At 53.7% G+C, this 24261-nt stretch overlaps 1 protein-coding gene and 1 non-coding gene across 2 annotated transcripts; one reads left to right on the forward strand and one right to left on the reverse strand.

Annotated features, from left to right (window-relative positions):
* Positions 1-7419: 7419 nt before the first annotated feature.
* RTL1 (retrotransposon Gag like 1) lies at positions 7420-11415 on the reverse strand. Its single transcript, XM_005893715.3, has one exon. The coding sequence runs from the start codon at positions 11413-11415 to the stop codon at positions 7420-7422; it is 3996 nt and encodes a 1331-aa protein (XP_005893777.1).
* A 12511-nt stretch (positions 11416-23926) lies between these two features.
* Positions 23927-24003, forward strand: LOC138984520 (small nucleolar RNA SNORD112). The gene has a single exon (XR_011461809.1). It is a non-coding gene; the product is annotated as a small nucleolar RNA SNORD112 (small nucleolar RNA).
* Positions 24004-24261: the final 258 nt, after the last annotated feature.

Consider the following 24261-nt stretch of genomic DNA (forward strand, 5'->3'; position numbering starts at 1 on the left):
TCCCTCTGAGCCCCCCTCCTTTCATGTATCCTGCTGAGCCCTCCCCCTTTCATGTGTCCCTCTGAGCCCCTCCCCCTTTCAGGTGTCCCTCTGACCCCCGCCCCCTTAATGTGTCCACTGAGCTCCTCCCTTTAACATGTATCCCTCTGAGCCCCTCCTCCTTTCATGTGTCCTGTTGCACCCCTCCCCCTTTCATGTGTCTCTCTGAGACCCTCCCCCTTTCATGTATCCCACTGAGACCCTCCCCTTTCATGTATGCCTCTGAGCCCCTCCCCTGTCATGTATCCCTCTGAGCCCCTCCCCTTTGATGTATCCCTCTGAGCCCCTCCCCTTTCCTGTGTTCCTCTGAGCCCCTCCCCTTTCATGTATCCCTCTGAGCCCCTCCCCTTTCCTGTATCCCGCTGAGCTCCTCCCCTTTACTGTGTTCCTCTGAGCCCCTCCCCCTTTCATGTATCCCTCTGAGCCCCTCCCCTTTCATGTATCCCACTGAGGCCCCCCCTTTTCATGTATTCCTCTGAGAGCCCCTCCCCTCTGAGCCCCCCTTTCATGTATCCCTCTGAGCCCCCCCATGTATCCTCTGAGCCCCTCCCTTTACTGTGTTCCTCTGAGCCCCCCCTTTCATGTATCCTCTGAGCCCCTCCCCCTGAGCCCCTCCCCATGTCTCATCCCTCCTGAGGCCCCCCCTTTCTGTGTCTCACTGAGCCCCTCCCCTTTCATGTATCCCTCTGAGCCCCTCCCCTTTCATGTATCCTCTGAGCCCTCCCCTTTCATGTATCATGTATCCCTCTGAGCCCCTCCCCTTTCATGTATCCTCTGAGCCCCTCCTTTCATGTATCCCTCTGAGCCCTCCTTTCATGTATCCCTCTGAGCCCCCTCCCTTTCATGTATCCCTCTGAGCCCTCCCCTTTCATGTATCCTCTAGGCCCCTCCTTTCATGTATCCCTCTGAGCCCCTCCCCTTTCATGTATCCCTCTGAGCCCCTCCCCTTTCCTGTGTCCCTCTGAGCCCCTCCCCATTCATGTGTCCCTCTGAGCCCCTCCCCTTTCATGTATCCCTCTGAGCCCCTCCCCTTTCATGTATCCCTCTGAGCCCCCCTTTCATGTATCCCTCTGATTCCCTCCCCTTTCCTTTGTCCCCCTGACCCCTCCCCTTTCATGTGTCCCCTGAGTCCCTCCCCCTTTCAAGTATCCCTCTGAGCCCCTCCCCTTTCATGTATCCTGCTGAGCCCCTCCCCCTTCCCGTGTCCCGCTGAGCTCCTCCCTTTTACTGTGTTCCTCTGATCCACTTCCCTTTAATGTATCCCGTTGAGCCCCTCCCCCTTTCAAGTATCCCTCTGAGCCCCTCCCCTTTCATGTGTCCCTCTGATTCCCTCCCCTTTCCTTTGTCCCGCTGAGCCCCTCCCCTTTCCTGTGTCCCTCTTAGTGCCTCCTCATTCATGTGTCTCACTGAGCCCCTCCCCTTTCATGTAACCCTTTGAGCCCCTCCCCCTTTCAAGTATCCCTCTGAGCCCCTCGCCTTTCATGTATCCCTCTGATTCCCTCCCCTCTCCTTTGTCCCACTGAGCCCCTCCCCTTTCCTGTGTCCCTCTTAGCCCCTCCCCCTTTCAAGTATCCCTCTGATTCCCTCCCCTTTCCTGTGTCCCTCTTAGCCCCTCCCCATTCATGTGTCTCACTGAGCCCCTCCCCTTTCATGTATCCCTCTGAGCCCCTCCCCTTTCATGTGTCTCACTGAGCCCCTCCACCTTTCTTGTATCCCTCTGATCCCCTCCCCTTTCATGTTTCCCGCTGAGCCCCTCCCCCTTTCATGTGTCCCACTGAGCCCCTCCCCATTCATGTATCCTGCTGAGCCCCTCCCCTTTCATGTATCCCTCTTTGCCCCTCCCCTTTCATGTGTCCCTCTGAGCCCCTCCCCTTTCATGTGTCCCTCTGAGCCCCTCCCCTTTCATGTGTCCCGCTGAGCCCCTCCCCTTTCATGTATCCCGCTGAGCCCCTCCCCTTTACTGTGTCCAGTTGAGCCCCTCCCCTTTCATGTGTCCCGCTGAACCCTTCCCCTTTCATGTATCCTGCTGAGCCCCTCTCCTTTCATGTATCCCTCTGAGCCCCTCCCCTTTCTTGTGTCCCACTGAGCCCCTCCCCGTTCATGTATCCTGCTGAGCCCCTCCCCTTTCGTGTATCCTGCTGAGCCCCTCCCCTTTTATGTGTCCCTCTGAGTCCCTCCTCTTTCATGTGTCCCTCTGAGCCCCTCCCCCTTTCATGTGTCCCGCTGAACCCCTGCCCCTTTCACGTTTTACACGTGTACTCCCCTTCTCATGTCATTGAGTTCCTTCCTTCTCCAGCTCCACCCAGAGCCTCTTCACCTGTGTGTTGTGACACACACATGATCCCCATGAGACCCTTGCCCCACAACTTCACACCTGGCTCCCCCCTCCCCCCGTGTGTGACTGAGTCCCTTCCCCACCCTCGCGTTATACTGAGCATCTCTTCCTGGGTCCTGGGTCACACTTTACTGGGTCACACTGAGTCCCCCCACTTATGTGTCCTGTGACACCCCATCCCCACTCATGTCACACTGAGCCCCCCATGCCACATAGAGTCCTTGCTCTACTCCTGGGTCCCTCTGAGCCCCTCCTCTTCCTGGGTGTGACACTGAGCCCTGTGCCCACTCTGTTCACATACACCCCCACCCCACCTATGTGTCACATTGAGTCCCCCATCCTGTGTTACACTGAGAAGCCTCTTATCTCTCCTGTGTCCTCTTGAGCCCCTCTCCCTCTCATGTATCCTGTGGAGCACCCCGTCCCCCCAATACGTGTCACCTGGAGCCCCTTCCCGGTCATGTCATTTGAGGCCCACTACTTGTGTGTAACGCTGACTGGGTGAGAACAACTTCATGCAGGCATTGATGCACAGTCGCCAGCTTCACCACGATGCCTTTCTTCGTCCCCTTCATGCACGTGCAGACCCTGGGCACTCCTGTGGGGCCCTGGCCACACAGGGCCATGTACTCAAGCTTGTTGACCCCTGCCAGCCTCTTCCCGCCCCAGGCTGGGCCGTCTCTGAGGGCCCCCTCCTCGGAGGGGGAAGGTTAGGTCTGCGGTGGGACACTCCTGAGGGGTGGATTCCAGGGGCCCACTGTCGGACTTGGTGGCCAGGAGCAGACAGGCCGAGAAGTGGGGATGGGGCCGGCCCTGGGGCTTCTCCCGCTGATGGGGCCACGGCTGGGTTCCCTGGAAGGCGCGCTCTCCAAGGACCAGCCCCGGGACAGACAGGTGAACGTCAGAGAGACCGTGGTGCCCTTTGCTTCCAGGACTGGGGGCGCAGGGCCTGGCCAGGGCAGGGCTGCCCCTGGAGGAGGGTCTCCTTGAGGGGTCTTGGCCTCTGCCCAGGACTCTTTCATGACCAGTAGGCCGAGGCCCCTCACAGGCGGCTGCTTACTCTCCCTCAAACCCCGTCTGGAGACGCCCCAGCTCCCCCGGGATTCCTAAGCTCTGGGTCCACCGGGGGCCTTGGCCGGAAGCGACTGGCAGGTGCCCCGTCCTTCTCGTCTGGGCTGGGTGCCTGAGGACACTGGACTGGTGTCCCCTGGGCCCTGGCTGCTGACGTGGGGGTCCCCTGCTTGCTCGGGTCCTGTGCGCAGTGGGAGGTGGTGCGCCGAGCCCCTGTGTGACCGGAGTCATCCGCCCACGGAGCGGGGGGCCTGGAACACGCGTGGGGCGCTGGGGCGCTGGGTGGGGGCAGCCTCGCTTGCAGTGCGGAGGCCCAGCCGGGACCGGAGGGCCGGCCCCTCTCCTCCGAGGCCTTTGCCCCTTCCCCTCCCTCTCCGTATCAGGAGGTCCCTGTGGAGGTCAGGAAGGCCTTCCGGGCCAGGGGACCACTTGAGTGACAGCGGGGCCTGCCAGGGTGGTGGGAGTGTGTTGTGAGTGTGTTTGTCAGGCGTAGGTGTTGGAACATGATATGACACATGAAAGATGGAGGTCCCACCACGAAAGACCTTGACGTTGCCTGAGGAGAGACCTTCCCCCCACTCCTTGACGCGGGTGCACTGGGGCTGGGGCCCTGTGCGTTGCCAGCCTCTTGCTCACTTCGGGTGCCGCCCCGGTGGGCAGGGAGGGGTCTTGAAGCTCCTATCACACCCCCTAACATGGGGGCCTGTGTTGGGGGCCCCTAACCCAACCTGTGGCCGCCAGCAGGAGGAACGGTGAGTCTGGACCTGAGTGGTGAGTAGCCATCCTCTGCTTGCTGAGTGTATGCTGTTGCTTGTTCCAGAAACAGGCCCTTGTGTACGGCCTGGTAGCTCTTGGGCCTGGGTGGGGTGGGGTGGCCTGGGAGGGGCAGGGAGGTGGCGGAGAGGCTGGCAGCCTCACTCGGGTGGGACGCGGGGCCCCCTGGGTCTCGAGACGCTGTCCGAGCTCGCTGGATGCCAGTGGTCTTGGCAGGGGAGGGGCACCTGGGCACAGGTGGTTGTGTAGGTGGTCTCTTCTCGACTGTCCGCGTTTGTTGCAATGCCATGCGGTCGTCACCCAGTATGTCAGTCAGTATCAGCTTTCTTTCTTTTTTCTTTCAGGAGACAAACAGGTTTGTATTGTGTTGTTTAAACTCTTTTTTCTAGGGAGGTGGGGAATTATCACCCAGGTATTTTTTGCCTTGTCAGTAGTTGGTCCTCTTGGCCTGAGAGTGGCCTGTCTTTTCTGGAAATGGGTTTAAAGCCCCTTCTGGCTGGGTTGGGGAGGGGGACCCACTGAGGCCAGGACACCACTGTCCACTGTGTCTAGGTTATGTCTGCTGTGCTGGCATGATGGTGCTGGTGATCCCACTGGGGCTGGCACCTGGGTAAGCGGGTGCACCTTGGTGGGCATCTGGGCCCCTGCATCTGGGCATGGCTAGGTTGTTCAGTGATGAATTTGACCTTGGCCGAGAGGTCGTCCTGTTGCCCCTCCCCCTGCACAGGTGAGCCGGGGGTGGGGCGGGGACTGGGCATGGCTTCCCCCCTGTGCCCCCAGGCCCTGCCCCTCGCCAGGGGATTCGGGAGACCCCAGAAGCACGTCACCCGGGAACGGGGGATTTTAGGAACCAGAGACCCTTGGAAGTTGTGTCTTGTTGCACCTGAGGCCCCCTTCCCCTCTTCTTACCCCACTTCCCGTACATTTGGTGATGGGAGAACAGGCCTGAAGACTGGATGGCTACTAACCAGGGCCAGCCAGCACATTAGGGGCAGGGCCACTTAGGGGGACTTGGGGTTCCTGGAGATGAGCCCCTGACCTTGAGCCCTGGGACTTGCCCCCGAGGAGAACCCTGGGCTGGCTTCTTGGGGCTGCTATCAGGAAGTGGACAGGAATGGGGTGGCCTGGGCTCCTGGGGCTGTGGTGGTGGGGGCTGTTTATGGGGTTGCTCCTGGGTCCTGTGACAGTATGTGTGCAGGGCGTGATGGGGGTGGAGGGCCCGGGGGGAGAGGGCAGAGGCCACCAGTCCTGGCTCTGTTCTTGACCCCTTCTCAGCCACCCTCGGGTCACCTGCCCTCTTTGGGCCTTGGTTTCCTGAGTTTATTCTGCATAAGCACCCGGGGTGCAGTGGAGGACAGGAACTAGAGTGTGACTTCCGTGGCGACAGCAGCTCCGATGGGCCCGAGTGACAGACGAGGAGACCGAGGCTGGGAGAGGGCTGCGGCCAGTCAGCAGGGGCCCAGGGGCGGGGGGAAGCCCAGAGGTAGAGCGGAGCCCCTGGCGTTGAACCTGAGATCTGCTTGGTGGTCTCATGGTGCCGCCATCAGGGGTAGAGCTGAGCTGAGAGGGCAGCCTTGGGGCGCATGACGTGCTCCGTGTTGGACCCCTCCCCAAGTGGAGGCTCTGTGTCCCCCACCAGGAGTGGTCTCAGTGTGGAGGGGGGCAGTTGTGCTCTGGGAGGTCCAAGGGTGGGCCCTGCGGCCAGGCAGAGGGGCTCTGGGTCAGCATGGGCCAGGCTAAGGGTAAGTGGGCCTTGAGGGCCTGAGTGCCCCTTCCCTGCTGTGCCCATTCAGCTGGGACCCCCTCCCCATTTCCCAGGGCAGTGCACCCTCAGAACAGCCTTTCTGCCATCTTTAGGGCAATGTGACCTTGACCTTCTGGCCAGAGGTGATAGTGGGAGAGTTGCTTGAAGCCGAGGCTCCTTGGTTTGCAGACCTTTTGAGTTGACAGGGGGAGAGCCCAGCCCCCCACACCCCCAACCCTCGTTTCTCTCGTGGGAAAATTTGGGACTTGAGTTTCTGGGGTCCCTAATCCAGACCCTCGGGAAGAGGCAGCTCCCAGAGTCCCTCCCCACATCCGCCTCCCCCAGACAGAGTGCCAGGCGCCGGGTGGGCCTGTCTTCCCCGCCCCTGCCCCACTCCACGTGCTTCCCCTCCTCCCCCTTCCCTGCCTGCGCCCCATCCTGCACCTTGGGAACAAACCACAAAGTCAGATAATCTTTTATTCTGCTTTATTTTGGCGGGTGGGAAGCGGTGAAGGGGCAGGGCTGGGGGCGGGGTCTCCTCCCCGTGGCAGAGAGCGGTGGTCTGGTGGGAGCCCTCTTAGCTACTTGGCACGGTCCGCTGGCTGTCTGTCTCTCAGTCTCCCTCGGAGCCCCTCCGCTTGTCGTGGGCCTCCGGGCCCCTGTGCTGTCAGCGTTGGGGGGCGCAGGAGGGAGCCGCACCGGGTGACGTCACACCATCAGTGTCCCGGGAGTCGTGGGGGACTCCTGAGGATGCGAGTCTGGTAAGTACTGGTACATCGGGACCCTCTGTGGAGCAGCACCATCCAGGTGAGAGCCGGAGGTCAGGGTCAGACAGTCAGTGTTGAGGGAGCTGGACCAGACTGGGGGGGCACTGGTGGGCGGGCGCTGCTTTGCAGGGAGGCGGGGGTGGGGGAGGCACCACAGCACACACCACAAGACGTAGGGTGGGGGGGGGGTTGGGGCCTAGGGTAGCAGGAGCACCGCTATGGACGTAGAAGAAGCCAGTGGAGCACCCAAGGTCAGTGTCCCATGGTGGCCCAAGGCGGCCATCGCCACTACAGGGGGTGGTGGGTCCCTGGCACTTGCTTGCTTGGCTGCCTCCGCTGTGCTGAGTTTTCACCTGGCCTTGGGTCATGGGGTCATTTCCTGCTCATCACTGCCCTCTTCTCGTTGATCTCACGCCCAGTTGCAGACCTGGCACCTGTTGAATTAAGACGGAATTGTGTAGCCCTGAGCTGGCTCTGGGTCTCTGGTGGTGGAACAGTCCGGTTGTTGGTCTGTTGGTACGGAAACTGTTGCTGGTTGATGAGTTGGTTGCGTGCCCTTCTCAGGTGGTTCCCCTTGCGTCACGAGGGGCAGGAAGTGGGTGCAGGGGTCTGAGCGAAGCAGGCTGAGGCACGGGGAGGTGCTGGAGGGAGGTTCTGTAGGGCGGCGGGGTGGCAGGGAGGAGGTGCGCTCAGTCGAGGCCAGCATCCTCGTCGGCGTCGCTGGGCAGTTCCTCCAGCGTGGCTCCTTCTCTGGGTGGGCTTGCCTCGACCAGGGTGGGCAGAGCCTGGGTGTAGACACTTGCCAGGAAGTCGATCAGGTCTCTGGCCGTCAGCTCCCGGTGGATCACGACGGAGCCCCCTTGGGTGCTGCGGATGTAGGTCAGGCGGGCCAGGACCTCGGCCTCGGTGGGCAGGTGCTGGCGGGGCCTGAGGGCCCACACGTCATCCTGCGCGTCCTGCGAGGTGTCTTGCAGGCCGTCATGCAGGCCACACTGACGGAAACGTTGCAGGTCGTCTTGCAGGGCTTCTCGCAAGACGACATATTCATCACCCTCGACGTGCGGTGCCAGGGACTGGTGTGGACTCGGGTGGGTCTGGGTGCCCTCGAGGGCACGCCCCCTGATGCCGAAGAACTGGCACAGCATCTGCCAGAACCTGGGCGTCATCTGCAAGCCCCGCAGGGCGTGGAGCTGCCAGGGCCCGGGGCCCAGGAACAGCTCAGCCAGCTCCTCGGCCGGGAGGGCATTAGTGCCCACGAGAGGTGGCATCTGGGTGAACAGCTGGGTGACAGCGGTGGCGATGCCGCTGCTGGTGAGGAGGGACGCATCCAGGAAGAGGCGAAGAGAGCGCCGTGGGGGCGGCTGGGCTGGGTCCGCGGCAGGCGCGGGCAGCAGGGCCAGGCGCCTCCTGAACCGCAGCATCACGAGGAGCGCGGCCATGGCCAGGAGGTTCTTCCAGAACAGGAGGCTTCGGTAGAAGTGCAGCAGGACTGCCCTGATCTGGGCCATGCTGAAGTGGGCTAGGAAGCTGTTGAATATCTGGTCCACGGGTATCAGCGCCAGGTACCCCCGCTGGAGGTTCTGCCCGTTGGGCTCGTCTGGGTGAAGGGCACCTTCACTCTCCTCTTCGTCCTCTGATTCTGGGGACTGATCCCCAGTGGGGGCCGGCATGGTGACAAGCATCGTTGGCCTGGTGGTGGTGGCGACACGGCGCTGCTGGGCCCTCTCGCCGAGTCTCTGCCGGCGGGGCAGGGGCTGGTCATCCTCCGAGCTCGGCATCTCCATGACGTCGAAGTTGAAGTGGGTGAAGAAGAAGACCCAGTGGCCGGGGAGAAGTACGGTGAGCCTGTCATTGTTCAGAGAGGCTAGATCCTCCTTGTTGAGAAGGATCATGATGGGCTCCTCGGTGTTCTCCAGGTAGCGGCACCACACCATGAAGGCAGCCCGGATTGGAAGGATCTTCATCTCCGCCGGCGAGGCCTCCACCTCCATCGGGGAGATGTTGCGAGAGTAGAAAGCGCAGCAGACTTTCTTGCCCGTCCGCTTGTCCATTTGGATCAGGCTGGCGTGCAGGGACGTCTTGGTGACGCCCGTCTGCAAGTAGAACTGGTTCTGGGGCTTGGGGTGGTAGAGGAGGGGCGCCTTGCGGAACGCCCGCTTCAGGCCCACGAAGGCCTCCTGCTCCTCGTCCCCCCAGTAGAAAGGCAGGTCGGCCTGGAGCTGCCGCACCAGGGGCTCTGTGATGTCGGCGAACCGCTCCACGAAGTGCCGGTAGGGGAAGGCGAACTCCATGAGGTTTCGCAGGGACTTCCTCGAGCCCGGGGTGGGGTACCCCGTGATCGTGCTGACGATGCTCTTGTTGAGCTTCACCCCCTTGGGGGTCACGACAAAGCCCAGGAACTCGGCAGTGTGCCGGTGGAACTGGCTCCTCTGCAGGGAGCAGTAGACGTAGTGGTAGCGGAAGCGCACGAGGACCTGGCGCACATGGTGGTAGTGCTCCTCCTGGCTCATGGAGTAGACCAGGACGTCCTGCCCGTAGGAGACGACAAAGAGGCCGATCATGTCCTTTAGGATGAAGTGGATCACGCCCTGGGGGATGATCGGGTCTGCACAGATCAGGAAGGGCTGGTAGCTCGCCATGTCTTGGAGCTCCAAACCAAATGCCACTTTCCATACATCTTCTGTCTGGTGTATGCTCATGCTTTCCTCCACGATGGTCCCACGCAGCTCCAGCTTGGTGAACCATGTAGCTCCGTGTAACTGGTCGAACAGTTCTGGAATCATCTGTATGTAGTCATGCCTGCTGGTCAGCATGTCCTTCGAGTCCCAGAATTCCTCCTGCTTGGCTTTTTCTTGCGTCCCGGCACCCACAGGTTCCCACGGCGCGGTGGAGGCGCAGTCGTAAAAGGTCTCCTCGCTTTGATCACTGTCTCCAGCCTGCTGAAGCTCAGAGGGCTCTGATTCAGAAAGATCATCGGATCCGTCTGAGCTTGGCTGGTCGGAAGTCTCCTCATCTGCTTCCTTCGGGTTAAACACGTCGGCCAGGTCGGAGTATTGGTGTGGCAATCCGGGCAGCAGGCTTACGGCATGGTGTTCCAGAGCTATGCATGGTGGGGGCGGGCGGAAGCAGTTCTTCAGGCAGTAGGGAGAGTGGAAGGTGCAGCGGCCTTTGACCCAGTCGATGTCGGGGGCGTGGAGCTGGAGCCACTTGATGCCTAGGACCACGGAGAATTTGGATGAAGCAACGATGTCGAATTCCAGGGACTCCTGGTGGTTCTGGTGCAAACACACCAGGGGTTCGGTGTAGAGCCAGACGGGTTCGTTGCCGACCAGCGAGCCGTCCGCGGTCTGGACCGACTCTGCGTAGGGCTTCTGGTAGAGCTCCACGTAGTGCTCTTGGGCGAACCCCTCATCCATGTAGTTGCTGGTCGCTCCTGAGTCGACCAGGGCCTGGACCGCCACGCTGTGGTAGGGGTTCACCCTCACCAGGAGCAGCAGGAAGAGGTGGTTGCGTTTGATGCCAGGGTGGAACTCGTTGGGCAGCCAGGTGCTCACGGTCCACCTCTCGGGAACAGGTGAGTCGAGCCAGGTCAGGTGCCGTGGGCGGGACTCCGGGAGAAGCCTGAGTATCGCCCTTCTCTCAGCCAGCTTGTCCTCTATCTGCAGGACCAGCGTGATCAGGTTTTCCAGCGAATTCGGCTGTGGGATGCGGAACAGATACTGCCTGATGTCTTCCTTGAGCCCCTGGCACAGGTGGGCCTGGAGGACTTCGTCCGGCCAGCCCAAGGTGGGTACCAGGCTCTGGAACTCGTTGATGTATTCGATGGCGGCGCGGTCCCCCTGCCTGAGGTTGAACATGGCATCTTCTGCTACCCGCAGGGCCTGGCGGTACTCAAACGTGTCGTTCATGGCTTCCAGGAAGGCCGGGAAGTCGTCAATCACGGAGCTTTCTCTCTCCAGCAGGTCACCGGCCCATTCCATAGCCATGCCCGAGAGGTGACTGATGATGTACCCCACTCGCAGGCGGTCATTGCAGAACACTCTTGGGTAGCTCTGTAAGATCAGCTGGCAGAGCACGATGAACTCATGGTATTCTCTGCGATCGCCTGAGAATTGCTTCGGGTTCGGCAGTTGGCCTTTGTTGATCGCGTTCATCAGGATCTCTTCCGCCACTCGCTGCTGCTCTCTGAGGTCTTGCATCCGGAAATACAGAGAGATGATGGACCTCACCATGCCCATGACCTCCACCGTTGAGCTATCTGGCTCTTCGGGACTCTCGTCTTCTTCTGATTCAGCCAGGTCAGTGTAGTAGTCTTGGTCTTCCTGGGACTCCCATGGGTTGTCCTCTTCTTCTTCCATTTCACCAGGTGCCCCACCGAACGGACCCCCCTCTTCCAGATGAGAACCCTCGCATGACTCCTCCAAGTCTTGGAGTAGGTCATTGGGTGGATCCTTTATTTCCCTATGTGGGCCACTGGATGGCTCCTCCATGTCTTGGCGGAGGTCAATGGACTGCTCTCCCATTTCCTGGGCCAGGCCGCTGGCCAGCCCCGCCGCCTCCACTCTGCCGCCTGGTGGTGTCTCCACGGTGGTGTTGGATGAGCCCTCGGAGGACTCCATTTGTTTTGATGATGGATTCTTACGCTCCATCATCGTCTCAAATGAGTCTTCAGAGGGTTCTATCATTTCGTCGGATGGAAAGGAGTGTTCTCTGAAGACTGGTAAGGTCGTGACGCGTCTGGTCAGCGACTGGGACGTCAGAGATCAGAACCTGAAGGGGGAGAGGCGGGAGTTGGGGGAAGAAAGGCAGTGTTTTAGGGTCTCATGGGGTCAGGGTCTCTAGGACAAGTCAGATGCCCACCTAGTCTGAAGCTGGGGGGAACCTCCCTGGGTCTAACTTAGGACATCCTGTGGAGAGAAAAGATCCTCACCCCCCTGACCTTTGCACCTGATCTCCGAGGCGTATTCTGCCTGTCTGGCCTGCCTGCTTCCCCCAACGGCTGTGAGAAATTCACAGTTCATAAATTCTGTGGCGTGCTGTGCCCGGAGCGGCCCTGTGGCAGGCAGGCACCTGGCAGGATGCACTGGATGCTTCATCTCAAGCCTGGCACACAGGCCTGGTCAACTTCCCTGCCCTTCTTTGATCACCAGAAGGTCACAGAGGTCACATCTCAGTGCCATCCAAAGCCACCCCTGGCAGGCTGGGCCCCCTTGGGGCTGAGGTGGGAATCTCCAGGAGAGATGCCTACTGGTTAGCAAGTTCAGGGCACGAGCAGAAAATGGGCACTTGGCTGCAATCCCTTCAGCTGGTCAGCTGCCCCAAATAGCTCTTATTTCTTCTCCTAGATTCAAAGGAGAGACTGGGGACAGGTGGAAGCCATGATCTGGATTCTGGCTTTTCTATTCCCGCCCCACCTCCCCCAGAAACGTTTAGAAAATACCTACTGTCTGCCAGAGACGTGTCATTTGTGACTTAATTCTGACTCGGAATTTTTGCTGATTTTTTTTCTCTTTCACCGACTTCCAGGGCTGAGTTCTTTCCCCAGCTCTGAGTTGTTGGGGGAGACCTTCCAATCATGTGCCCACCTCTCCTAAAATCTGCACTCTCCCAAGACTAGCCCTCCTTGTCTGCGGGGGTTCAGGAACTTCAAACATCTGGCCTCAGTTCTACTCGTGCAAAAATCTTTACAGACCCTCCGATCTCTTTGCCCCAATGGACGCACTTCCCTGTCCTGGGCTGGTTTCCCCCCAGCATTGGGGTGTAGTAGAGTTGGGATATTCAGTAAGGCGTGGGGGTGTGGGGAGGGCATGAGATAACCTTGACATCTGAGTGACTGAAGAATTGATTTTGGAAAATCTTTAGTGGGTCAAGGCTGAATTGACAGAGATGTTTTGATTGGGATTGTTAACGTGCTTTTCTGCTGGAGCAGGGCAAATTGAGTTCTGGCTATCCAATTAATTAGCTCTACAGTTATCGTTCTTGAGGCATTTAACACTTTTTGTTGCTTCTCAGTTTTCTTTTTAGCCTCCGGGCCAATCTATTAAAAAAAAAATGCATTCCCTAGCAAAAAACTCCTCATTGGCTAAAATCCAGCCTTTCCAACATGATGTGCTGCTTCTCAAAATTAAATGCATTCTTGTTAGCATGACGCTTAAATTTGGTTCTGCAGTCCCTCTGATTAAAGCCGTCTCTGTTTATTCGAAGTATACGATATTTAATGCAAACCTGTCAGCATAAAAATTCCTGACACATAAACTCATCAGAATCGTTTTCTGGCTGCAATTTAAGGTCTTAGAATAATAGAAAATGCTGATCATGTTTTCATTCAAAGTAGAGACGACATTTTTTTAGGTAAAATTGTCATCACCATCCTCATATCCATTATAATAAGATTATGTATATAGCATGTCACATAGATTAACTCATTTCCTCTTCATAAAAGTCTTGTAAACTATATATTGTTATTGTAAAATTCCAAGTCTCTAATTAAAATACAAAAGTTGACAAATTAATTCATCTGCCAACTCATGTATTAGAAATAAAAACCTCAGCATGTCTCTTAACAGCTCTTAAAACCTTTTATTGGTTAAAATTTAAAAATTTAAATTGGCTAGAATTTAGACATAAAATCTCATTATGTATCTTACAACCATTAAAATGCTTTATTGTCTAAAATTTAAAAGAAAAAATTTAAATTGCTTAAGATTTGAATTTAAAAATTAAACATTTTAAATTGGTTAAAATTTAAAATAGAAAATCTCAGTATGTCTCTTACAACCCTTGAAACCCTTTATTGGCTAAAATTTAAAAATTTAAATTGGCTAAAATTTACAATATAAGATCTCATTATGTATCTTACAACCCTTGGAATGCTTTATTTGCTAAAATTTAAAATTTAAGAATTTAAATTGGCTAAAATATGAATTTTAAAATTAAAAATTTTGAAGTGGCTAAAATTGAAAATATAAAGTCTCAGTTGTCTCTTAAGTATTTTATTGGCTAACATTTAATATTAAGAATTCAAACTGGCTAAAATTTGAATTTAAAAATCAAAACATTAAATTGGCTTTATATTTTAAAATTAAAAATGTTAAATTGGCTAAAACTTATAATACAGAATCTCAGTATGTCTCTAAAAACTATTAAAACACTGTACTGGCTAATATTTAAAATTTAAAAATTTAAATGGGCTAAATTAAAAATTTTGAATGTAAAATCCCTAAATGTCAACTACAACCCTTAAAACCATTTATTGGCTAAAATTTTAAATTGATTAAAATTATAATATAAAATCTCAGTATGTCTTTTAAAATCCTTAAGGTGCTTTATTGACTAAAATAAACTGTTTAAATTTGAATTTTAAAATAAAAAAATGTTAAATTGGTTACAATTTAAAATACAGAATCTCAGTGTGTCTCTTAAAACCATTAATTAGCTAAAAACTGAGCATCTTAGCACATGATTTAAAAACTAGATTATCCCCTTCTTAATATAAAGTCTACTCTTAATATATTTATAAATTTGAGGCACCTGATTAAATCCTTTAACTTTCCCAGTTTCAACCTAAAATCTGATATCCTTCGCATGTTGTTAAAACCTGATATTACTATCTTTCAGATATTACCTGATATTACAAATATGCCTTAACATAGAATTTAAACTTTTAGCAAGATGCATAAAAGTTATCCATAACTTCTCTATTTAAAGCTTACAAAAGTTTCTTTTCATTGTCTATAGCATGAAGTTCTAATCACTTAGGATAAAATAAAAAATTTTGTTATGAATTTATCTGCAAACTGATGGATATAAAACCCCAAATCTCACTAGGTCACTTCTTAAACTTTGAATTATTGGCTTAATTCCAAACCAGTAATTAGACATGATATTAAAGTCTGACCATTTCATTAAAGGCCACACTTGTAAGAAATATGATTTTGGTTTTGTAACTTCTGTTTAAAGTCTTATAATATCTCTAGTTACTAAAGTCCTTAGCATATAGGATCTAAACCCCTTAGCATAAAAGACATATTTTACTGTACAATTTCTATGCAGCCTTTGTTTATGAAACAGAGACGTTTTGCCATATCACTCTCTGAGAATCTCTTAATGGCCAACATCCACATTCCTTAGCCCGACACAAAAAACTGATCCTGTTCCTCAGAATAGAGTCCAAATTCAATCCTACAGCCTCTGTATCTCCTGCCCCGCCTCTATATTACTTGCCATAAGTGCTCAGTTCGCCTGCATAAAGCATAGACTGGGTGCACTTTTGCCAAGGGGTGCCGCCCCTGAACCATCGATGCGCCCTCATTATCTGCTTCATCAAATCCAGACACCTTAGCCTAAAATATGTTTTACCAGCTAATTCCCCTGGAGACTAAACTCTAGTCAGTCACTCTTTAAAATCCTTTATTGGCTAAAATCCAGACGCCTCTATACGAGGTTCAAAAATGAGATCATATCCCTCTTTCGAATGAGATACTTCAATGCCTTCATTTCATTCAATTCACACATAAAATCACATCTACTTGGCATGTTATAAAAATCTGAACATATTATCTTTGTCATAAAAATCTGCTCTTGTAGCTCTCCTGAAATGTGTACATTTGATCATGTAACTCTCCAATTTTAAACTCTTCAAGGTTTTTTCATAGCCTGTAACATAAAATCCCAACTACTCATAAAATGCAACATTTTACCATATAATTTATCATTGGATCGGTCTATTAGAAAACCCCACACATCTTACCCGGTCACTCCTTGAAATCCTTTATTGGCATAAATCCATGCTTATTAGCATGATATAAAAATTCGATCTTGTCATTCCTTAAAATAAAATTCACACTTTGCAGCACAGTCAGTAAACTTTGATCTTGTCACCTCACCTTAAGAATCTTACAGTGTCTCTTGATTGTGGAATTAGGGAATAAAAATTCAAAATCTTAGCATAAAATGTGAATTTTATTTGGTAATTTCACTGCAAACTCTTTATCAGATACAACGAAACTCGGCACATCCCTCTTAGAACTTTTTATTGGCTGAAATAAAATTCCTAGGCACTTGCAAAAATCTCATTGTGTCAGAGCCTCAAAGTAAATTCCACATTTCTTTGCGTATTCCCAGTGTTGGTCATGGAACTACTCTGATCAGAGTCTTTCAACTTTGCTGGCAACATCAATCCAATTTCCTTGGTATGCTCTGAAAGTCAGACTTTAACACCCCCTCAACTAATAAAGGATGTTTCGGCGTGATCCTTAAATGTGTGGCTTTTACTTTTCTGTCAACAACTTCCCAATGTTTCATCATCGTCCATTTATGAAATCCAAAGCCTTAAAATATATGTTTTTCTCCGTACTTACCTCCCACAAGCAAAAAATTTCCCCATTGTATTTCTTCACCCTTGGGCAAGAATCCAAACTCCTTAGTGTAATTATAAAAGTTTGATTGTGTCACTTCTCAGTACTAAAGTCCAGATTACTTCCCTCCAAACTCCGTATCTATTCATGAAACCGACCCCAGCCCCCGCTTAAAATCTTTTTAACCATCACTAACAAAATGTCTCTGCATCTTAGCGTGGCACCTCCATTTAATCATGATATCCTCAGTTTAAAATCCTTAACATTTCATGTCCATAACATAAAATCCAATTGCCTGAGCATGGAATGAAAATTGGATCAGTGTTTGTTATGTTGAAAAATCTTTACATGGCTCTTTATTACTTAGAGTAGAAAGCCTAAATTTGCATGAAATCAAAATTTTTTATTGTCTAGCTTCAGTTCCGTATGCCTTTCACACTTCCCTCCTGAAAGACTGGGGTTTGTTACTTCTTGTCCCCCCAAATGCACCTTGATTTTATTGTCACAGATTCCTTTTTTTTTTTTTTTTGAACTTGTCTCCGTACCTATGATTCATTAATTCATATAGAATGTCCTGACTCTTTCTTTTGGGCCAGGCATTATGCTAGACCCCGACTCTAGCATGAAGAAATGGAGGCAGCCTTGCCTTGCAGAACATCACCAGTAAGAGAAGAGGACCATGCACCCTCGTGTTCAGTGCTATGCCGGAGGTGAGCTTGGGATCTCGGGGCAGGGCCAGGGGTCTCCCTGAATCCAGGGGAGAGCTCTCCTGAGGCTCCACTGGGCTCAGCTGTCTGTCCCTCTGCCAGGACTTTGGGCATCGTCGGGGCCCGGGTCCTGCCGCATACTGCTTTAGAAACCAGTGCGGGCTTCCTTCTGACCCCTGTCCTCCATGGGCCTGCCTGCCACAGCTCCACACAGCCCAAGAGGCTGCCCCTGCCTCTGCTCTGGGCTCTAAAGAAGTATTATTCCCAGTCCTATAAACGCAGCTAGGATCATGTTGAAGTCTCAAGGCTCACAAAAATTTCTTTGAGCAATATCTACTGACTTGGAAATTCTTAACCTTACCAAAAAAAAAAAAAAAAAAAAAATACCCTCCAAAATCCAGGATGTGCAGCTGGTTTAGTGCAGCTGGTTTCGGGTCTTCGCGTTGGATTCTCTTTCCCCTCCCGACACTCATAGACAGACAGTCCAGCCTCACCACCTTCGGCGCCCGGAGCCTTCTCGGTCAGGTCAGCTCCTTGCTCGCTTCTGAGCAAGTGGCCCTTTGGGTCAGGGCTGCCAACGTGTGTCTATGAAGGGTTGGGTGTGGAGGAGGGGCGGGGGGCCAATCCCTCAGCGAATACCTTCCCCACCCCCCGCTCACTGTCAGCTCACTTGTGCAGTAAAGGAAATCTGATTTTAAAAATAGAGCTTGGAAGAGAGGAGAGGATGTTTAGGGGCAGGGTTTGAGCCTGGGGCAGGGGGCGGGCGTGGAGGAATCAGGGACGAGGTGAGGGCACCTTGCCAGCCTCCCAGGTGCTGGCAGCCACACCTGGAGCTCCCCTGGCTCTCAGGGCACCTGCCAGCAGGCGAAGACCCCGCCCTGTGTGGCCTCCAAGGGGTGCTCAGAGCCACGTGGACTCGACCACGATGGATACAACCGCGAGTCTTGGGGCCTCGGTGGTCTTAGTGTCTTCACATGCCCCTTCTGCTGCCCCGGTCCTGCTGGTGGCATGGACGGAGGGGAGCATCCAGATGTGGGTGGGCACACAGGGGCGCTGGGAGGGCCACAGGCTGTTGTTTGTTATTCTGTTAGATTAATGCCAAGGTCAGGGTGTGCAGACTGAGGCTGGGGGGCCTTCTTGGTTCCCCTGATATGGACCAGTGGCATGCTCCCTCTCTGAATTCAGCTGGCTGGTCAGGAGCAGAGGAGGAGGAGGAAGGTGCTGGGAGTTCTGAGGGGCATTCCCGGAGGGTCCCATGAAGAGCTGGGCTGGGGCCCTGGGGCTCTGGGACTTTCAGGGACTGCTGGCCGAGCAGAGTTCAAGTCAGGGGTCCCCCCTTCCTGAGCACTCAACCCCCTGATGTGTGTCCAAGACCCCCTTGGTCCTTCCAGATGGGAGACCCCTCTCACTGACCCTGAACAGCGAGTCTCCATCCTCCTTTTCCTTCCCCTGGGGCCTGGACAAAGGGGCCAGGCTGTCAGGCCCCACTGGGCCTTGGACATCTCTGGGGACACTAGTGTCTAGAAAGGGGACATGTGACTCAAGACAGCGAGTACTGTCCCCCGGGCTCCTCCTTCACCTCCAGCCCGGGCGGGGCAGGGGTCCTCCTGGAGAGGGTCTGCACAGCCCCTCGCTTCCCCCCACAGCCATCCAGGGGACGGGCAGTGCCCCTGACCCAGCCGTGTTCCCTCCGCTGAGTGCCTGCCTGCCCTCCACTTAACAGGCGGCTGCAGGGGGCAGCTGGCTCACTCTGCCCAGAATAACCAGGGGATGGGGAGAGTGCCGCCTGCGGGCGGGGCTGGGAGAGGGGTCAGGCGGCCAGTGGCCTCCTTCTTTGGGCTGCCCTGATCGGCAGGGCCAACCAGCTGCTCCCCGGGACTGCTCTTGCCTTTCAAGGAAAGCGGGCATGGGAGGACGCCCGAACCAGCTGCCAGCCCTGGGCCCTCGTTGACTTTCAGCGTGCTCTTCTCCTGACCCTCAGTTTCCCCAGAGCTGCAGGGAGGGGTCTTCTCACATGGCTCCTATAGTTAAGGGGTCCTGAGAGGGGTCTGAGGGATGACCCTGGGGAGCAGGGGTGCAGGGAGCGGTTGTCTGGGTATGTGTGTGTGTGCTGAGTCGCTTCAGTCGTATACAGCTCTTTGTGACCCTATGGACCGTAGCCCACTAGGCTCCTCTGTCCATGGGGATTCTCTAGGCAAGAATACTGGAGTGGGTTGCCATGCCCTCCTCCAGAGGATCCTCCCAACCCAGGGATCGAACCCATATCTCTCATGTATCCTGCATCGGCAGGCAGGTTCTTTACCACTAGCGCCGCCTGGGAAGCCCCTTGTCAGGGTAGGTGGAGCTCAGTTCCACCAATCGCTTTTAGAAATTGGGTGTTCTTGGGAACACAGGCTGGGGGGCTTCTTCTAGTGCTGGTCCAGGTTTGAGAGTAGGGGCTGAGAGGGGCTTCAGTGGGCTTTTTTGAGTCTCTGGTGGGTTCCCTCTGTTCCTGGGGTGCTGTGGCTGCAGGCCCAGGAGCATGGGGGTTCTTGGAGCAGGAGGATGGGGCCTTGGTGCCGGGCAACTCGGCCCAGACTGGCCTCAGTCTCTCCATTTACTTAATGGAGGGAGCCCCGCATTCCCAGGGGAGTGGGGTGCAGCAAGCCCTTCGTGTACTGTGAAATGCTCCAAACAAGTCTGGGCTTGTTATTATCATTAGGACTCATGATTATCACTTTTATCACACCCACTATAATTGTAATGGTCAGATGGATTCAGGCAGCGTTTTCACGCATGGCATCAACTTTAATTTTCCCATTAACCCCACGAGATGACGACGCCCTGCCTTGTAAGTGAAGGAGCCAGAGTCCAGAGGGTCACGCGCCCTACCCGGGAGCCGTAATTAGCTGTGGCGAGAGCCCCTGGGATCAGGACCATTGAACAGCCCCAGCGCTGAGCAGGTCGTGTCTGGAGCTAGTGAGGGATGGGGTGTCTAGATGCGGAAGGTATGTAGACCAGGGTAATTAGCATTCATTTATTAAAATGGATGTTTCAGGCCCGACCCTGGGCACTAGGCCCCTAACACTGACTTTGTTCCTTACGGGTTGGGGCGTGTTCCCTGCTTCATGGCTTTAACTGGGGTTCAGAGAGCCTGGTTTAGGAAGGAAGAGGCAGAGGCAGTGATCGAAACCAGGCTTAGGCTTTCTTCCCTGCACTGGTGGACGGTGGCAGGGGGAGCATGAGCTGACTCCCCAGGGGCAGTGGGCAGTGGCCATTCAGAGCCCCTGAGGACCGGAGGAGCCACTTTCATTTCATGGCTCGATGGAAGGCAAGACTGAAGGAATGAGGACCTCAGGGTCTGCCCTCAGGTCCCGGAAGACATCCCGTGGTCATTTCCAATCAATTTGGCTACTTTGGATGTGGGCAGAGGGACAGGACAGCTGGCCCAGGGCCTGCTAATTATAGCCACTCGAGTGTTTGTACAGAGCCATTGAGTCCTCCACGTCATGGCTTTTTTCTTGCAGACAAACGAATCCTTTAACCTTTGTTTCTGAGCGCTGGCCCAGCCCCCCGCCCCCCCCACCCCAACCCACCAGCACCACCCGCTTGGGGGCGGGAGGTCAGCATGGGACCCCCTCACCCTGAGCCTTACCTTTGACACAGGCGATCAGTGGCTCTGCTTCTGTCCCGTCAACTGGAGCTCCGCTTCTTTCTAAAAGGTTATTGGATAAACAGGTTTCTTAAGTACTAGGCCAGGTTGGGGTGGTGCATGCACTTTGCACAGTAGCAACTTCCGTCCACTCAGGGCTGTGTCCTGCCTTTCTTAGGGGCCCACGTCACGTCACATGATACAGTCCCCCCAGTGCTGCGTCTGGCTCCCTCCATCATTTGAGTCCTTCCTATGTGCTAGGCCCTGTTTTCATTCTCTTAATCCTCGTAACACCCTTTGAAGGTGTGACTTTTTTCTTATCCCCATTTTTCAGAAGAGGAACCTGAGGCCCAGGACAACCTCAGACCTCATGGGCTGTCCTCCCTTCTCTCTCTGTGCGTCCCGTCGGCCTTGCCCAAGTGTCAGGCCAGTTGAGGTCCACACCGGAGACCCCGCGGCCCCGCCCTTGCTCTGTGACTCCCAAGCTCTGAAGCCCCTCGAGCAAGCCCATCGACTGCACTGTTTTGTCCTGTCCCTGAAAGTAGTCTGCACTAGCTACTCTTTCTGCCCTCCCTCCCCCTAGGCACACAGTAGGGCAGTCAGCATTAGGGGGGAGGCCTGGGGGTGGGGAATCTGAGAGGTGGGCTGCCCCTCACCCTGGGAACCTGGGTATTTTCTCTTCTCCCTTCCCAGGAGGCTGGCAGGTGGGATGGCGGCTTTCTCCAGGAAGGGAGTAGATGCCTGGCCCAGGATCGAATCAAAAGGTCTGAAAAATGATTGCTTTTTATCCCAATTGGTACATGTGAGCAATATGTAAACATGTAGTGTCCTCAGGATGGATCTAACCTGAGCTCTTTGTCCCGCAGCCGTGGCTCACTGCCCGCCGGCGGGCAGTGAGTCAGTGGGTTCCCAAGGCCAAGGAGAGGCCCAGCCCTGGCCCCCCAGGATGGCAGCCCCACCCAGGGGAGTGTGAGGCCCTTCTAGGCTGACCTCAAAGACACCGCTCTCCCCAGGTACGTATGCCCTGCTCTGCCATACAGACAGCCTCTTTGGAGGGGTGAGGCCCTCAAAGGCTGGGGGTGGCAGTTGGGGTTACACAACCTTAAGATGGGAGTCTAATTTAAAAATCCCAAACAATGCTGTTCCTCTTGACTGTCCCTTACATTACCCGCCCCCAGGGTGGTGGTAAAATCTTTCACTATGATTACGAGGAGGGGTGAGGGGGCATGTTTGATGGGGTCTGCTCTGGGGGCAGAGGAGGTAGGCTACCCTGGGTGGAGGCTGGTGGCCTTGGTCAAGGGATTATAATTCCCTTCGCTGGCTCCGGCAGGATGGGGACAGCCATCTTCAAGTATCACCCTGATGCTTTTAATGGAGGAAGCTAGAGAGTGCCTGGTGCACAGTAGGTGATCAGCCGGTGTAAAAATGGTTGTCATCTCAGTGGATCTGTCCCCTAACTGTCCCTTTCAAAGCCCTTCTCATTTTTGTAGAATCCAGAGGGACACCTGGAGGGATAAACAGGTCAGCCTTGGGACCAGAGGCCCTTTCCTTGTGTCAGCCCTGTAACTTTTACTGGCCCAGTGGGACTTAACGTAGCCTTCTGGAGGAAAGAGCATCTTCACGTGGATTTATCCTGGCCCGGAGGCAGATGCAGGTAACCTGGGAGCTGTATTTTACTTTTATTTATCATAAGCATCTTTTGTATCTGCAAAAACTATGACAGACATCTCAAAGTATTCGCCAGGATCAAACCCCATGCAAAATAAAGTGCCATGGAATAAATAGCAGGGGCTTGTGTGCGGAAAAGGTGATTAAGAGCTGGTCGTGTTGGTGGAGGGTTGGCTCACCTGGGCTCACATTTCTTTTGTGCAGAGTCATGGTTGAAAATAAGTGTCTGCCGGGCAGAGGGGCAAGAATTCTAGAAGGTCCTGCCTGTGTCAGCTTGGAGAAGGGAAGACCTTAAGCAGCTAACTGATCAGCTTATCTGTGTGGATGGAGGCCAAGACAAACCCTAACTTTAGATTGATTTGGGTTTCAGGTTGGCCTGGTTTTGTGTTCTTGGGATCTCTGAGCCTTGATGTCTTTATCTGCATAAAGATAAAGGGTCTTCTTAGCTGCGCAGCTAGCCCCATGCCTGCGACAGCTGGAGGGGGCCTGGGGGGCAGGCAGAGGTTGGAGTGTCTGGGGGAGGGAAGGGGTTCTGATGAGAAGTCAGGGTGTGGCATGCCACCCTGGACTCGCGGGGAGCGGCAGGCAAGGACCTGCACCCCATTTTCAGGGAGCGTGTCAGCCACACGCCCTGTAGGTTAGAACTGGGGAGGGGCAACGTAACAGCTGTGGGTTCTGCCTGGGAATCAGCGGCAGAGGACACTGAGCCCCCGGGTCTCCGCCAGCAAGCCGCAGGGCTGCTGGAGCATGTGGGCTACTCCCTCGGGGCTCCCATGTCCCCTTCGCCCGGGACTGCCTCGTCTCACATTCTCTTGAGTCCTCATTTCCACTTTGCTAAGCTTAGAAAACACGGGCCAGGGCATTAGCTCTCGGGCCTGTTAAAGCTCTTGGGGAGAAAAGGGACTTCTCCCCAGTATGTGCCTTGCAGACAGACACGCGCCCTGTGGGTCTAAAGCGATTTGGGGCCCATGGCGGGTGCAGTTCCAGCTGATGGGCACACACCTGCTCACCACTCAGAGACCTGGGGCACTCCTGCTTTAGCACATAGAAAATTTCAAAAAAGAGTGATCTGGGGGGCAGGATAAATCCTTCGTGTCTGCAGAACTGATGTGTGTGGGCGGGAATCGACCCACTCCCCATCCATCAGCCAAAATGTGCTTCCTTTCGTATTTGTAAAAAAAAAACGAAGCTAAAAGCTAACAAAACCCCCACAAACAAGTCAAAACAAAAAAACCCACACACAAAATGTTTATTTTAATTATGCAAGAGATGCACTGATAATTAATATACCTATTACTGAAAATCAAACACTGTGGATAAAAGCTAAAACCATCATCAACTCCTCTCTCCTCCCCAACTTCCCACCTCCCCACCAACCACCACCATTTTAAGTGCTGTTATCTGAGTCAGGTGTCTGGTTCCAGATATTTTTTTTCTGTGCATTTGCATATATATTTAAATAGACCCCCTCCAATATATGATTCTGTTTGTTTTCTATGTAAGCTATCTCACAATGTACATTTCTTTTTGCACAGCTTGTTTCTCTTCACTCAAGATCCTGCTTGGAGATCATAAAAAAACACCATTCCTTATTACAACACCTTAATAGCCTGTACTCTGTACACGTACTGGAGTTGGGTTAACCATCTCGTTGCTGTCACGAAAGCCCCGCGGTTCTTAGCCCATGGTGGGGTGTAGTGCTGCTGGCTTATGGAAGCAGGTGTTAAGTAATTGCTAAGGTCTGAGTTTGAGGAGTGGGCTCACGAGTGTTTATGTCATTATTACAAATGAATATATGAATGCATATGGTAGAAAAAGAAAAGCAAGACATGCCGGGATCTATGATGAAAAAGTGTTTATGAACAAAGGGTCGTGATTAATCCAGTTCTGCACAAAGTACTAAGGTCCATTAAAGACAATAGGTCTCGGCTGTTTCATTCCTTTTAAGAGCTGTTTAATATTCCGGGGTGTGTTTGCATCATTGTTTGTTAGAGCCTCCTCTATTGTTGAAAGCCCCAGCTGTAAGTCTGCTGGGGTAGGCGAGCGTGTGCATATAGACGCTTTGGTCAAAGTCCTGGTCGTCGGGCGGTCCCTGGTTCACATTGTGCTCGTTACATTATTTAAAAAAATAAATAAGAAAGACAGATAAAATAAAAGTGGTCCTGGCAC

Source organism: Bos mutus, chromosome 21, assembly GCF_027580195.1.
Source record: "Bos mutus isolate GX-2022 chromosome 21, NWIPB_WYAK_1.1, whole genome shotgun sequence".
Lineage (NCBI taxonomy): Eukaryota > Metazoa > Chordata > Mammalia > Artiodactyla > Bovidae > Bos > Bos mutus.

What these genes read in the sequence shown, in the direction of transcription:
- RTL1 (XM_005893715.3), bottom strand. Translation starts at nt 11,415, where the DNA reads ATGATAGAACCCTCTGAAGACTCATTTGAGACGATGATGGAGCGTAAG.